Source organism: Tetrao urogallus (genome assembly GCF_951394365.1).
Source record: "Tetrao urogallus genome assembly, chromosome: 16".
Lineage (NCBI taxonomy): Eukaryota > Metazoa > Chordata > Aves > Galliformes > Phasianidae > Tetrao > Tetrao urogallus.
In genome coordinates, this window is record NC_136829.1 from 9,659,173 (window position 1) to 9,673,661 (window position 14,489).

A 14,489-nucleotide genomic window follows, 5' to 3' on the forward strand; every position below is an offset into this window, starting at 1 on the left:
CAGGTTTGTTTCCATTGCTGACCGGAGGGCTGTGCTGCTCATCAGTGTGCAGTCTTTGCTTGGGTTGTCATGCAGTTGGTGGCAGCTTCTGGAAGGGACTGATGTGTGTTTATGTATTCTGTGAGATTTGGATTATTAGTAAAGCCAGCAGATTTAACAACAGCCACGTGAGTATAACGGGAATAACTGGAGTACAAAAAAGCAAGTTCTGCAACCCTGAATCTACTTAGAAGCAGATCTTTGCTTGAAGTTGAGGATACCTTTCCTGCTCTGCCCATCTCCTCCCCATGAGGAATGAGATGCTATGAAGCACTACCAGTCACAGTTCCATTACACATCCATTAGTTCATTTTATTTTGCATTAACATGACAAATTGTTTAAAAAGGAGCGTGCAACTCTGAACAAGAACCAAAAGTTAACTTCTAAGTGACTGGAATGAGTGTTCTTGTTTGTGCCCCTTGCTTAAGTATTTCTAGCCTGTGCTAGAAAGCATTCCACACTAACATAGAAGAAGTTTGGGGTTTTCTTGTTTTTAAACACCCTTGTATTGTCTTCATCTACCACTTCTGTCCCAGCAGAAGAATTTCAGAGTACACCTTCTGAAGATTTCATCACTTCCCAGGGAACTGAGACGTATATTTTACTATGAAGTGAACATAAACATTACCTGAAACATAAACATTACCTGTCTTGACAAATTTCATCTACTTAACACCATTGATACAACACATCCACAGCTTTCCAAAGCAGGAAGGGATTTTTTTTTTTCCTAGCAAGCATCACATGAAGGAAAGCATTAATGCTGTACTATTCCCATTTCATAGCTTGTAAAAGGACATTATTGTACACGCAGACAACAGGAAGAAACGATCTACAAATAACTATCACATGGAATAAAGGTCAATAGATACACTCTATTAGTAACAGCTGGGTTTGCTATTATAAACAGTTCCCTATTACAATTGAAGCCAAAGCATTATTCTCAACACTAGTGAAATGAAGCCTTGGAATAAGCTCCTAAAATTGGCATTAAGTAAGAATTAAATCACAGCACAGGTAAGAGAGCAGTTACAAAAACGGTGGTAATTGAGAACACATTAAACAAGGTCTTGTCACATTTGGTTTAGAGATCGTGTCTGGAAACAGAGAAACAGCCTAAGTGAGCTCTTGATACCTCTGCTCTCTATAAACCTATCAGCCAGGTAAGTGAACTCACTTGTTAAGTTTTCTATTAAAATCCAGACATGTGAGTGCTGTGTATGCCAATTCCAAAACAAATCTTGCACAACTCCATTACATAAATGTTTGGAAATCATCAGATGGGCAGGTTTCTTTTGATTACATTCTGAGGAGGTCATCTAAAACAAACTATGCACCTGCACCATATGATTAAGTGCTCTTAACCAGTGGTTAGTGTCTTAACTTTCAATTATGGAAATAAGTACTTAACTACAAAGTATTCTAATCACAACACGATGCAAAGCCACGTTAAGAAGGCTAAAAAGTCTTTACTGAATTTATTGAAACAGAAACACTCATTAAAAGGAAGTTTTACCACTTTTGTGTGCCTCAGGCCAGTTCAATCCATTCCCACACACAGATTTTTCAGCTTACACACTGGTGATTAAAGCAGCTTGAAGACCATTTCTTTTTTGCAAATTTACTGCTCTGTCTAAACCTAAAGGGAGTCACACACAAAGAAAGCAAAGACTAAAAAAGAAACAGTCAAAGCAGGTAAAATTCATAGACAGCTTACAGACCACACAAAAAACCCAGCCAAACAGTGATGCCATAATTACTAACAACACATACAAAAACTACAGTACAAGTGCTTGTGCAGAGGGAAAATGCATTTACAGTTCCCCTTCCTTTATACACTATAAGCAATGCTATTTCACAATTATAGTACACAGAAAACTGCTACTATGAGTTTGTTTGGATCTGGGGGGTTGTTTTTTTGGCTAGGGGACGACCAAGAACATATTTTCTGTATATGTATTTATTTACTCAACCTCATCCAGAAAACCAGAATACTGCAAAAGCCTAGCAGATGTAACACAAAGGCAAAGCTGGTGAAAATCTGTGATAAAAAAAAATACCTTTGAGAATTGGAAAATGGGGAATGGTTAAAAGAACAACACAGAGCTAAACTAAAGATGTTCTCCCTCAACTGGCCAATGTTAACAGAATCTCAATCAGGTTCATTAGCATGACCTGAACTTCAGGTGCCAATTTTAAAAGTAACTTCTTTATGGCATCCATGAACAGTTCTGCCATTAATAAATGGAAGGATGACCTGCCAGCCAGAGGTAAAACGCACCCTGTATATGCAGAGGCATGGAAGCTGTGCCACCACACAGAAAGGTGCACACCTGGTATGACAGTTATTCTAAAGAAATAACTAACAAACACAGAGATGACAGCCTTTGAGGAAGCGCAAGAAAAACTTTATGCAGATTTTATTATGCCTCCATTTATCATCATACACGGAATTCTCATCTGCAGAAAGAAATCCCCTGTGGTTGCCAGATGTACGAGATGGGTGCTTGAAGTTTACAGGAAGCCATCAGCTCAGTGGCCACAGAACCACCCCACTCAAAATAAACCAAAAAAAAACCCAAAGGAGCAAGGAAGATGATTCAATAGCTTGGGGGCACTGCAGGCAAGATACAGCCTACAGCTGCTTCAGTACCATGTGGCCACCTGCCACACCACACCTACCAGACCATCATCTCAAAGACCAAAAAAAGCCCATCAAACAAGGCAAAATTCTCCAACTCGGGTTGAGATAACTACGAGGAATCTGTGTGCTTTTCAAGCTGCACAGAACTTTGAAACTCTACTTATCATTACATTGTGCAACTCAATATCACTACATGAATAACCAGCGTTTTTTCTTTTTGGCAAGAGAGCCTTATTCCTCCTCAGGAACTGAGGAGACAGCTTAAAATAGATATCAAGGTGATACCGATGTAAGTGCTTCTGATGGGGTAACATCTTTCATAACTTCATTACCTACTAAGTGTTTTTCTGCCGCCATTCTTTCTGGTTTTACCCTCAGCTATAGGAGTACCACACATCAGTATGAGCTCGAGGGTTTCTTTTCAGGCTATGTTGGTCTATGCAGATTTGTCGAAGGAAATCAACGTGGAATCTCCTCCCATCAGCATTACAGGAAGACTTAGGAATAAAAAAATCAAAAGTCAACACCCATAAAACTGCACTGCTCTTCTGTCCATTGATGCAAGTCTGTTAAAGCATCTATTTCTTTGTTGCAGTAATAAACTGCCAAGGCAACCTCATTCCACTTGCTGTATGTGGACTAACGTGTACACAAGCTGCATTCCAGCCACCCTGCTACGACAAGGGTGCACACAGGAACACCTAAGTCAGAATTACATCAATTTGGTGTTCCAGAGTTTCCACATATCCTCCACAGACCTCTTTGGCTCATTTCCCAGGATATAAACCATGCCCAGGCTAGAGCTCTGCGCTCCACTCCAGTCAAGCAGATTTTAGTTCACACATCACTGCAAAACCTGCAGATCCTGCTTTCACAGCCAGTATTCACCATCTCTGCTGCCCATCTCCTCCCTACCCTCATCCCCATTCAGTATTACTCTGTAAACACTTCTGGAGACAACAGTCACAACTTCGAACACTTGAGCATCCTGTCAAAGCTCAGCTTCACTACTCCTCACCTGACTCCACTGCTTTAAAAACAAAAACAATTTCACATGTAATACTCTAAAACAGGTGTTTCCCACTAAGAAAACGAATAATCTGTAAACATTTCTGCCTTTTACTGAAAATCAGTATGTAAAAAAAGCAAAGCTGGGACCAACCAAAGGGGAGCTGATGCCTTCCTTCTGCATTCAAAATCTGGACATCTCAAGAGTAACACCAGAACTTCTTTTCTGTAAAAGTTGTGCTTTTTTCACATTTCTAGAAGAAAAAGATTTGCCAGGTCAGCTTTTACTAATAATCTTCATCCTCCTTTGAACACACACCATGGTAAACACACGGCAGGTAGAGTGGGAGAGACCACAGACAGCAAAGGTCTTTGGGGAACTGCTTAAGAATCTAAGAACATTTAAAAACTGCAATTCAGTAGAGCAGCCATCTCTGTGCAGTTAGTTTCAGGGAATTAAATCCTCCATTCTGTAAGCAGTCAAGCACTTCACCAACTTGCTACCTAAGGAATTCCTGCTGTAGAATAAAACTATAGCACACAACCAAGAAGAAAGAGGAAACTTAAAAAAAAGCTATAATGTTTAAGTATACAGCAGCCACATTCCCCAATCAGCCTACTGCCTTGGGTGGTCATATTAGCAGGCAAGCAAGTGGTATACATTTGTCAAGCCCTAAGTAGTATTTTATTTTCTGCCTACTCCCATATCCTAGAAGGAAATTACTTCTCCCTGTAATAAAGCAGGTAATATTTCAAGGGATCGGGCAAAGGCAGACTCAAGACCTTTTCTCTCAAAAAGTTTACAGGGGGATCTGGCTTTAGTTCAGAGGGTTTCGTTTCTTCCTCTTCTCGCCTCTCATCCTCGGTCTCCTCACAGTTGTTGTTATCATCCGATGGGTTGGAGATCCGACTGGCAAAGACCTCTTTGTCCAAGAAAACAATGGTTTCCATGCGACGGCGACGCACACGTCTTCGTTTAAATCTAGGAGGGTTCTTCAGGCCGTTCCCGTTTTTGCCCATTGTTTCCTGATGTATAATTCTTTTAATGGTTCCTCGGATGGCTATGCGAGCCAGGTCCTGGAGGCTGCGAACTGCCACAGGGGCTAAAACAAAACGAAAATCATGAACAGAGATGGAGAAAGTCTCCTCAAGAGCGCTCTGAGGAAAAGCTGCATTTGCTCAAATTAAATCAGGCCACTTGAATTCCCTGCTGCGATTACAGCAACAGCTCCATTCAATTCCTGTCAACTCCGGTAAACTGCATTGTAGCTTCCCAAACAAAATTTAATTATGCATTTCTCTCATTAACTGGAGAGAAAGAATGGGATGAAAGAAGAGTTTCGTATTTTGATGTCAAGTCCTCACAATTATTTTAAGATACGCATTTTGGAGACTGTAAGAATGTGGACTTAGTTACTAATACTGTGACTATTTAATAACCCAGATATTTTCCTTCTGTAGATATCTAGACCTAAAGTCTATTCAGTTCACCCACAAACGATTTGCCTATTGTGAATTTATTTCAGCTTTGCCAAGTTCTTTATTTATAAAACATAAGTACTATTTATGTTCATCAAAAACCGTTTCAGACGTAGCAGGAGAAGACTGGCTGGAAACCATTTGGTAAAAGTAATTTTAGAAACATACAATAACTTACTGTGTTTAAAATAAAAACCCTCCCACACTAATAGTTTGGAAGACTTCATTTTTCTATGTTTATTTGCTGCCAGCATGTAAATTCACAACACAACTCATATAGCATCAATGCATGTCTGCCTACAAAGGCACCATACAAAGCATGCTCAAATGCAGACTTAGGGGACTTTATGGTGCTGTACAGACTGCTTACTGAGCTGCTTTTTGTCACACAAAGACACCTTTCCAGAATAAGACCAAAGCCTGACTAATCTCTTTATGAGTATCTTTGTCTTTGCCCGTTCTTAAGAGGCCGCTTTACACCGAAGTCTTAAGCTGAAGATTGGGGCCATGGCATACAACTGCACTTCAAACAGCTAACCAAAAACTGCACAACTCAGATTCCTCAACTGTTCCAAGCTGAGGATAATTCTGACTTGTTTTGGGTAGGACTACATTTGTTCACAGTTACCACTTATGTATTCTTTACCACCACAGCACAGCGCCCAAGAACCATGAATGCAGGTGGTCTGGGATTGAAACTGATGCCTGTAATGACCAGACATTTCCTTAAAGCTTGGGTATAGTTTTTTTTGTTGTTGTTTTTAAACACAACATTAATATTTAGAATTTATTCTACATGATTGAGTCAACCTGCTGCTAGGATCAAAGATAGGATTCCTCTGTTGGAACCCAATCAAAATGGACAACTGCTCCAAGAAGGAAAACCAGCTGGAATAATTTTTATGGAAATACGCATAGCAACGTCACAACTAAGGAACCAAGATAAATCTTCTAGCCAAACAGCAGATGAAATCCCCCCCATAGCCAAGAATGTTTGTACTCACGCAAGTGAACAAGCCTCGACTTTCCTGAATCTGTGTGGTTGGGCTGAATCAAAGGAGCAAAAGAAACAGCAAGAATCTTCTTGGTTTCCCAGGCAGAAGGACCAGTACGAGTTATCTTAGTTAACTAGATCAAAACAGGGAGATCATTGTCCTTTGTGTGAAATACAGTAAGATTTCTAAATAGAAAATGAACAAGCAATCCTCTGCCTCTACAAGTGGCTACAGTACTGGAAATTAATACAGTAAAAAGTCAGGTAATAATAGGAATCAATTGTTTTCCTCCAGAAAATTCAGACATCCTGACTGAATTAGCCCCAGGTAGCTCTGCCCAATGCAATAGAATATAAGCACTGGCAGTTTGGGTCACCCAGCTTTCCAGTCCTTCCCCAGTTCTGAATCAGAACAGCCACGTCCAACCAGTAAGAAAAAACATCAGTCTCAGATGAACATCCACTCTTGAAGGAAGACTGCAACACAATGAATATCAGTTACAGCTTAAATCAACCACTAATGCATCTTAATGAGAAGAAGCTCTGCACTGTTAACCCCAGCTACCTTGCAGGAAGTAGAACATCAGCAACCTAACACCTTGACCACTCAAGTTTATTAGATAACCCAACTTCACATCAAAATTTGGTGTAAAGTGATCATCTGAATTACCATATTGAGTTTACAGACAGAGCAGTCACTCACATTTTACTAAACACCATTGATATTTGTAAACAGGGACAACTTACAAGCTCTTTCATAAGCCAGTTAGAGTATAAAGCCTTCCAAAAAGCAATTTTGTACTTTGTCATAAGTGCAGTGCTAGATTATATAACTTGAACAAAGCCTTCTTACACTTTCCTGCAGCATGGAAATAAAGTTGCAATTAACAAAAGATCAGCACGTGCTATGAATACTGTGGTAGAACTTAAACACTATGAAGCGTTCAGAGTACTGCTTCCATTCTGAATGGAAACTGGTGCATCTCATGCTTCCTGCAATTTGCCAAACCACTGCTGAAAGAGGTGCAAATTAACAAAAAAAAGTTATTGGCTACACTGAGATCAGAATTGAAAACAACTGACAAATAGGTAGAAAGGTACTCAACCTTCTCTTCAAGGGGCATGACGAGAATTCCCCCAACTTTCAAGAGGTTCTTCATGTAGTCTTCATGCTCCTTCTGAACTCCAGCACCGCAGTAAACGCGGTCATATTGAGTGCAGTCCGGGGAAATCTCTAAACAGTTTCCAGTAACAAAAGATGGCTCACAAAATTCAAATCTAAAAAAAACAAAAACCAAAACCACCAAGAAAATGCATATCACACAAGAATATCACAATTTAGCAAATGAATTACTTCTGTGGTTCTGGAAGAATGAGGAGAATGAGAAATACTTCAGAAATATTTCATGATGTTTCTCCTCCCAAGCCTTTGTGTTCTGGAGATGATCAAAACAGAGCACAGCTGAAGTTTCAAAACCACAAAAAGAACGAGGTGAGAACACTCAGACAACACTTCTGAAGGGTATCAATGCATAATTTCACACCTGATTTGCATAAAATTAGGCAGTGCTGAAGTTTTAAGTTACCTACTGCTCTTTCAGTTATAATATCCAAACGTAAGGGTTAGACCTGCAATTCTACAAGTGGAGACCTGAGGACTGCTGCACCAGGTCCTCAACATTTTCAGAAGCTCTTAAATGTCTTTCAGATGTTCTGGGGAAGGCTGATGCTTCAGCAACGTGTGCTGAACACAATGGGAGTTTTGCCATTCACTTCAAAATAGCCATGATTTCACTCTTCTTAAAACACTTCTTGTCTGTTTCATTTTTGATTTAGTTTACAATCAAATTGAGTAATTTTAAATGCTTCTGCTTCCTGTATATACTCCAAAATCCACATGAGCTTTAAGGCCTAGGTTTTAGAGCTGATACAACATATATTCTCCTGCCAGCACCTCAGCACAGTACTTACTTACTCAAGCTTTTGGCTTTTGCAACCATGCTAGACTTCACAGCAGCTGGCTAACAGCCCCCACACGTGGCATTGTAACAGTCTGATAACCCAGCAGCCATTATCTATCAGCAATGCCAGTTTTCCAGTCACAGTGATTTCTGAATTCAGTTGACTTTTGCTTTATCACTATCTGCCCAGAGAGAGAAAAAAGCCTTCCCTAAAACCCCTGTTCAAACAATAGCAACGTGACTCTGGGAAGCAGAGAGTCATCTGTGTGCAAGCACCTTCCAGGCAGAAATACTTCAGTCTGCTGCCAGCATCAAGAAAAGATGGCTCTTATCAGCAGCTTTCCAGTACTGCAGTAACAGCACAAAACTGAGTAGTTTGAATTCCATCACTGAAGACTTCAATTTTCTTCCTCCCACAACAGGACGACTTTCAGGTAGCCAGAGATGCTTTCCTTTCATGTTTGAACAAACTGTGAGACAGATCCAAAAAACGAGACAGCTACAACTTTTATTGCTGAGGTTGCTTTTGGCAATGGTTATCCTGCTAGAAAGTTATTAATTTTGACAGCAGCAGAATAGATGTTGTAAGGGAGAACATAAATCAATTCCCAAGCAGCTTTAGTACTAACTTAATCATTATAAAAATACCTCCTTGTTTTAAGATACCATTTCTATTCTTCTGAGACTAAACATATTAGGTCACTACCAACATCAGTTCATTTTCTTCTGATAACACGCAGATCACAAGCATAATTATTACTGTCACTTGCAGTTTCCAAGTTGCTATCTGTAATTGCATTGTAAAATAAGTAACTGTTTTCAGCTTCTTTCAGGCTCTGTCACATCACAGCTGCTGGTAGGAACACCACAACAATTTCTAAAACTCCTCCACAACACATATGAGCTTAGAAGGTCACACACTGCAGCTCAACAATCCTAAGGAGCCAGAATCCTCAGATTACCCTGAATGCAGAGTTGCCCCAACTAAAGCCAAGCACAGGAGATGGAACTCAATGGCCATTCTGAAATCTTACTTGTCAAAGCTGTCGCTTGTTTTGATGAAGAAGTCCAATTTCTGCTTTGCATATTCAATCACATCAGAATGAAGCTCCACACCATGGTTAACACCAAAAGGACCTGAAAATTTAAAAGAACAGGTGCCAGGAAATGCTAACAGACAACACAAAATGCAGCGCAACTAACACAGTTTTGGTTGCTTCCTGTACCAGATTACTCCCCAAGTAGGCAGCCAGTCAGTGATTGTGCAGAGTCAGGCATCTTACTAATACAATGGGAAGTACAACCCTACACTCAGTCTCTGACAGCAAATAAGGGTGTTTTGCACCATCCACTTGGAATCAGCAGGCTTAACTATACAAAGTCGACTGCAGGAGGGAAACACTGACAGTGAAGAAACACTGTTGATCTGAAGCTGATCACACGGGGAAAACTCTAAGGTGTAGAGCATATTTTAATAAATCCTTCTGAAATCTCTATGTTGTTTTATATTATACCCCTTTCTGATAGGCTAAAAGTTTCCTCATCAAAGAAATTAGGACCAATGACCTCAGTTGTACCCCAATTAACAACAACAATGAATTAGAAAGATACAGATGTTATTCAGCACTCATGTTTTTTATATTCTGATTGATAACCTTTCCAGGAGGAAGAGTCAACTCCCAGAGTAACATATTGGCAATCAAAGTAATCACAGAATCACAAGGTTGGAAACGACCTGCAAGATCATCTAGTCCAACCACCCTCCCATTCCTATTAATACCACAAGCAATCTAACAAACTAGCTAACTAATCTAACAAACCTAGCAGAAAACAACAAATGTGACTCCGTAAAAGGCCCTGGGATGTAGGAGTGGGGCTCTATCCTGACAAGAAACATTCCAGCAGCTAAAATTCCTGACACCCCCACAAGAGGACAGAACATACCCCATAGCCATTTATTTATCCTGGCAGCCAAAAGCAGACAAACACTGACTTCAGAAATGCTTGAGGGCAGACTGCTATTATACAATATTACTTTGATGCTTTTCACCTACTGCGGATGTGGTCACAAAACCTATTCTGATGCATGAACTATGCTTCCACAGATTCTATTCCCCACCTACATATTGATAAGAACCAAAACTGGATGTCAGATGTGTTACAGTCTAGAAAGGACAGCACAAAAAATAACAAGGCACTGAGCAGCTACAGTCAGAGGTTTCTCTGAGCACGCTCAAACCTAGTTTAAGCAACAGCATTCCCACTCCTGAAGTCTTGAACTGGGCTCTTGCTTAAGCAGCAACAAACCAAGGTTTGTGCCAGTCCTGCAGGAATCCACAAGAGTAACCTGTGTAACTGCACTGGTGCCTGCTCCAACTTGCCACAGAAACTTGGACACCATCCAGATCCAGAAAGAAAGCTGCATGAAATCCTGATAAATAGGCCAGCTGAATCAATGCATTCTTTACTTTGCTAGATATCATTTTGTTTCACTACTTGAGGAATGCATCTTTCCTAATTTCAAGGCTTTCTTAAAAAAGAAAAAAAAAAAAAATAAGTCACACAACAAAAGCCTAATGAAAATAGTTAGCACAATTGAAAAGTTATTTACCCAAGATGAGTCCAACCATAGAACTCAGATAGCCAGTGCCACTGCCAAGATTCAAAAATGACAGCCCTGGCTGCAGATCCAAAGCTTCCATCACCTCAGAGTAAATGCAGGGTGCTGAAAGATGAATATTTCCATGCTTCCATGCCAAGTCCTTGTAGGCATTGTCTTTGAACTCCTCCAAGTAGTAGTCAGCTCGATCAATGGCACGGAACGCCTGCTCTACCAGCTCTGTCCGGATATATTGTGCCTCCTTCAGGTTATCAATTAACTCATCGTTGTCTTCTCCTGCACTTACTGCACCTCCCATCTTCAACCTTTGTGTAAGCACTAGAACTGAAGAAGAATAAAGAGAAGGTGAGGTGCAGAGAATGCATCTGAGCTCAGGTATGCTGCTGCATATTCTTTGTGAGAGGCGTATGTACCTGAAGCTCAACAAGCAGCAAAAAAAAACCAAACCAAACAAAAACAAACAAACCAAAGAAGCATTACTACCATCCCAGCCAACCAAACCATGAAGAAAATAGAGCAGATCTGGTATTTAGTACTGACACCAGTAGGGAAAATTAGAACAGATAACTTAGATGATTGTTTTCAAACAACACTGACATAATCCCAGTGTGTCAGCTGTTCCACTGAGCCCTTTTACACAGGGGGTTACTTTAGATGTTATGCTCACAGGTCATTCTTCACTGCAAATCCAAGCAATAAGTTAAATCTTGCTTGCCAGTCAGAAATCTTGCTACTTGTAGACTATTTCTAATGTATCAAGAGGAAATTGAAAGACGGGTTAAAAGAAAAACCTCAAGCTGCGCGTTCAAAGAAAACCCGAGGACTGGGGGTTTGCAGAGGTTACAATCTCTGATCTAAATATAGGTACAGCTTGCTTTCCCTAGCAAATGCACTTTCACACAGCTCATCAGAGCACAGGACATCACCAGTGAAGGACCACAATACAGACTGCAGCTGCTGAGACAATTTTCACCAAATCCAATGGAATCCAAATTATTCCAACCTTCTGTCCCCCATCCCCCATTTAAAAAAAAAAAAAAGGGGAATGGGGGGGAAGAGCAGCCCTTTTCAAAAAGAAACAACTTCTTTTTTTTTAATGCATTTATTTACAATGCCTTTCTGTGCTCACAATGACAACCACAGAAGCAGGAGCCTTAGAATTCGTTCCTGGGATCAGAAGATCTGCCTACAGCGAAATTGTTGGGGTTTGTTACGTTCAGCAAAGTGAAAGTTAAACACTTCCAGAGGAAACAAAAAACCTGCAAGAGCCCAAGAAAGTTTCACAGCTATCCAAGTGACACACCAGCCCCATCACCTACAGAGAGACAGAAAATAAGACGTACTTACGCAAAGAATTCAAGCTAGTTTTTAATCCATTCTTTCAATACAGCCTCAAACACACCAACCCAATATCAGACCACTAGCAAACCTTGAAGAAAAAGAAAACCACCCCTTTCCTTTCTATAGTAACTCCTCCAGCTTCTCTACACACACACAAAAAAAAAAAAAAAAAAAAAAAACAACTATGGTGCTGCAATTTCACAGCAAATTTAAGACTTAGGTGGGTTCATCAGCCAACATGATTCTTCCTGCTCTTCCTACACACAGGTTGCCTTGCTGCAGCCACACTTGGAGGGCTGGGTGCCTACGGCAGCACACACTTGCTGTAGCACTCTGCATTGAAATACTCTTTCCTGAAGGAATTCCCGACTTCTTCTGTTTAACACATTAAGCACTTGCGCTTTTCTTTCTGCTTTTGTTATTAAAATCTACATTTTCAGCTTTAAAGCATAAAAATAAAGCCTTTAACAGTGCTGCACTTTGGATCCCAAACCAATACATGCAACCCCCGCTGGGACAACAGGTCTGACCTGCTATCAGCTCAGCAGACAGCAAGTAAGGAAGGACTTACAGTAAGTAAGTAAGCAGTCCGCAAGGAGCCCCACGGACACGCGGCTCCCTACAGGTGTCACTGAAGCATTACTTTCGCTGAGCTCTCACTGACCTCTAACAGAACAAGTGTTTTATTGCAGATGGCGGTTTACCCACTTCGGCTAATTCCACATTTGTATTCTTTTCCTACCTTTCTCCCTTTGGGAGGTGGAACACACAGCATGGGGAGGCGTTACCTTTAACAAACCTTTCCAATTCGGTTCCCCGCATCCCCAGCTGCACTTTGCACACAAACCACGAGCAGATGACAACGCAGGCACGGCACCAAGCAGCCTCCCAGCACCACAGCAGCCCTCTGCCATCTTCACAACCACCCCCCACAGAACGCCCTCCATCACACGCCTCGAACGGAGCAGCAAAAACAAAGCCCACACGTTACAACGCAATCAGGGCACAAGAACAACACACTAAAGCGCAGTTCTTCGCCTCCACGGGCAGCCTAACATCACTCGCTCTGACATTACGTGCTACGCAAGGATCCTCGTCCCACCGAGCCGTACCTGGGAGGCAGCGCGGCCCGGTTCTACCCGCTCGCTCCCGGCCCGGCTCTGCCCGCAGCTGTAAACACTGCCCCGCCGAGCGTCGGCCGCGCACTGCGCATGCGCGGCACGCACCATCGCATCGGGGAGGTGGGGAGAAGGGAGAGCATCGCTAAGTGCTATGGGGGCGGGGGCTGCCTGGACGGTACCACTGAGAGCTGCCGGGGGGGGAGGAGGGCAGGTTGGCTGAGTGCAGGCTGGGGCTGTATAGGGGGCCTGGTCTGTGTTCACAGCAGGCCGTCAGATCGGAGCTGAGGGTTATGGCTGAGCAGAGCAGGAGTAGGTGTAGAATATGTGTAAATAGAGCTGAGGTTGGCAGGCTGATATGGCCAGCAGAGCAGGGATAACATCAGGCCAAAGTGCAGAGCGGGTGTACGCAGGGACTGGGACAACGCACCGCACCAAGACGCGGCCTAAGTGTGCACCAGGTTTAAATACAGACACTCTTTTTTCCACTGTGTGCCTTTGCACAGCCCGTGGGCGCATCTCCCAGGCCTTACTGGAGACATCCTTGCTCCCTACAGCTCCTTAAGGAGGTTGGAGCCAGGTGAGGGTTGGCCTCTGCACCCCGGTAGCAGCGACAGGATGAGAGCTGATGCTTTAAGTGGCTCCAGGGGAGGGTCAGGTTGGATATCAGGAGACATTTTTTCTTGGAATGGGTCCCCAAGGCACAGCTTGGTGTGGGGAGTGGCAGTGTGGGGACATGCCTGTCCCCAGCTGGTACATGTGGTCCTTGTGCCATCTCTGAGCCTCCTGCACGAAGCCTGGCTGACATGAGATGTCCTGCTGTCATCTGCCAGACTTGGGAAAATATCATGGGAACCTGGAAGAAAGCATTACTCTAATTGATGTTTGCATTGACGCCATTTGATGTACTGCATTTTGAGCCTATGAACATCCAGCATGCATGGAACTGTGTATGCATTTCGGCAAGCATAAATCGCCAAAAAGAAATTCCCTATGAAAATCAGTGAAGAGCTTATTCACCTGACTCCAGGGGCTGGAGAGAACCACGGAGTGTCATCACAAGGCTGCCACGTAGCTGACTCACCATTTGTGCAGTAGTGTCCCTGTCCCCTAACATCATCTTCCTGAGCGTCAGACACCTGATTTGGATTATATGCAGCCAAGCAGGCTCCTTCAGTGGTTGTAACCAGTATGGTAAGGTCCGAGAAGACATTGGGTAAAGGTGGTTCCTATCACCCACTCAGGATAAGATGAGTTATCCTCTAATATTATGTGTCTCTTCAT

General features: G+C 42.2%; 1 protein-coding gene across 2 annotated transcripts; it reads right to left on the minus strand.

Annotated features, from left to right (window-relative positions):
- Positions 1–4,412: 4,412 nt before the first annotated feature.
- On the minus strand, positions 4,413–11,044 carry PCMTD2 (protein-L-isoaspartate (D-aspartate) O-methyltransferase domain containing 2; the record flags this gene model as incomplete). 2 transcript variants are annotated; one of them, XM_079543282.1, is made up of 5 exons in its annotated part: positions 4,413–4,795; positions 6,176–6,218; positions 7,272–7,443; positions 9,161–9,263; positions 10,738–11,044. In XM_079543282.1, 5 exons carry the CDS (start codon positions 11,042–11,044, stop codon positions 4,413–4,415), a joined length of 1,008 nt encoding a protein of 335 aa, XP_079399408.1. The 2 variants fall into 2 exon arrangements, with proteins under 2 accessions (XP_079399408.1, XP_079399407.1); XM_079543281.1 differs by having other exon boundaries at positions 6,176–6,299.
- Positions 11,045–14,489: the final 3,445 nt, after the last annotated feature.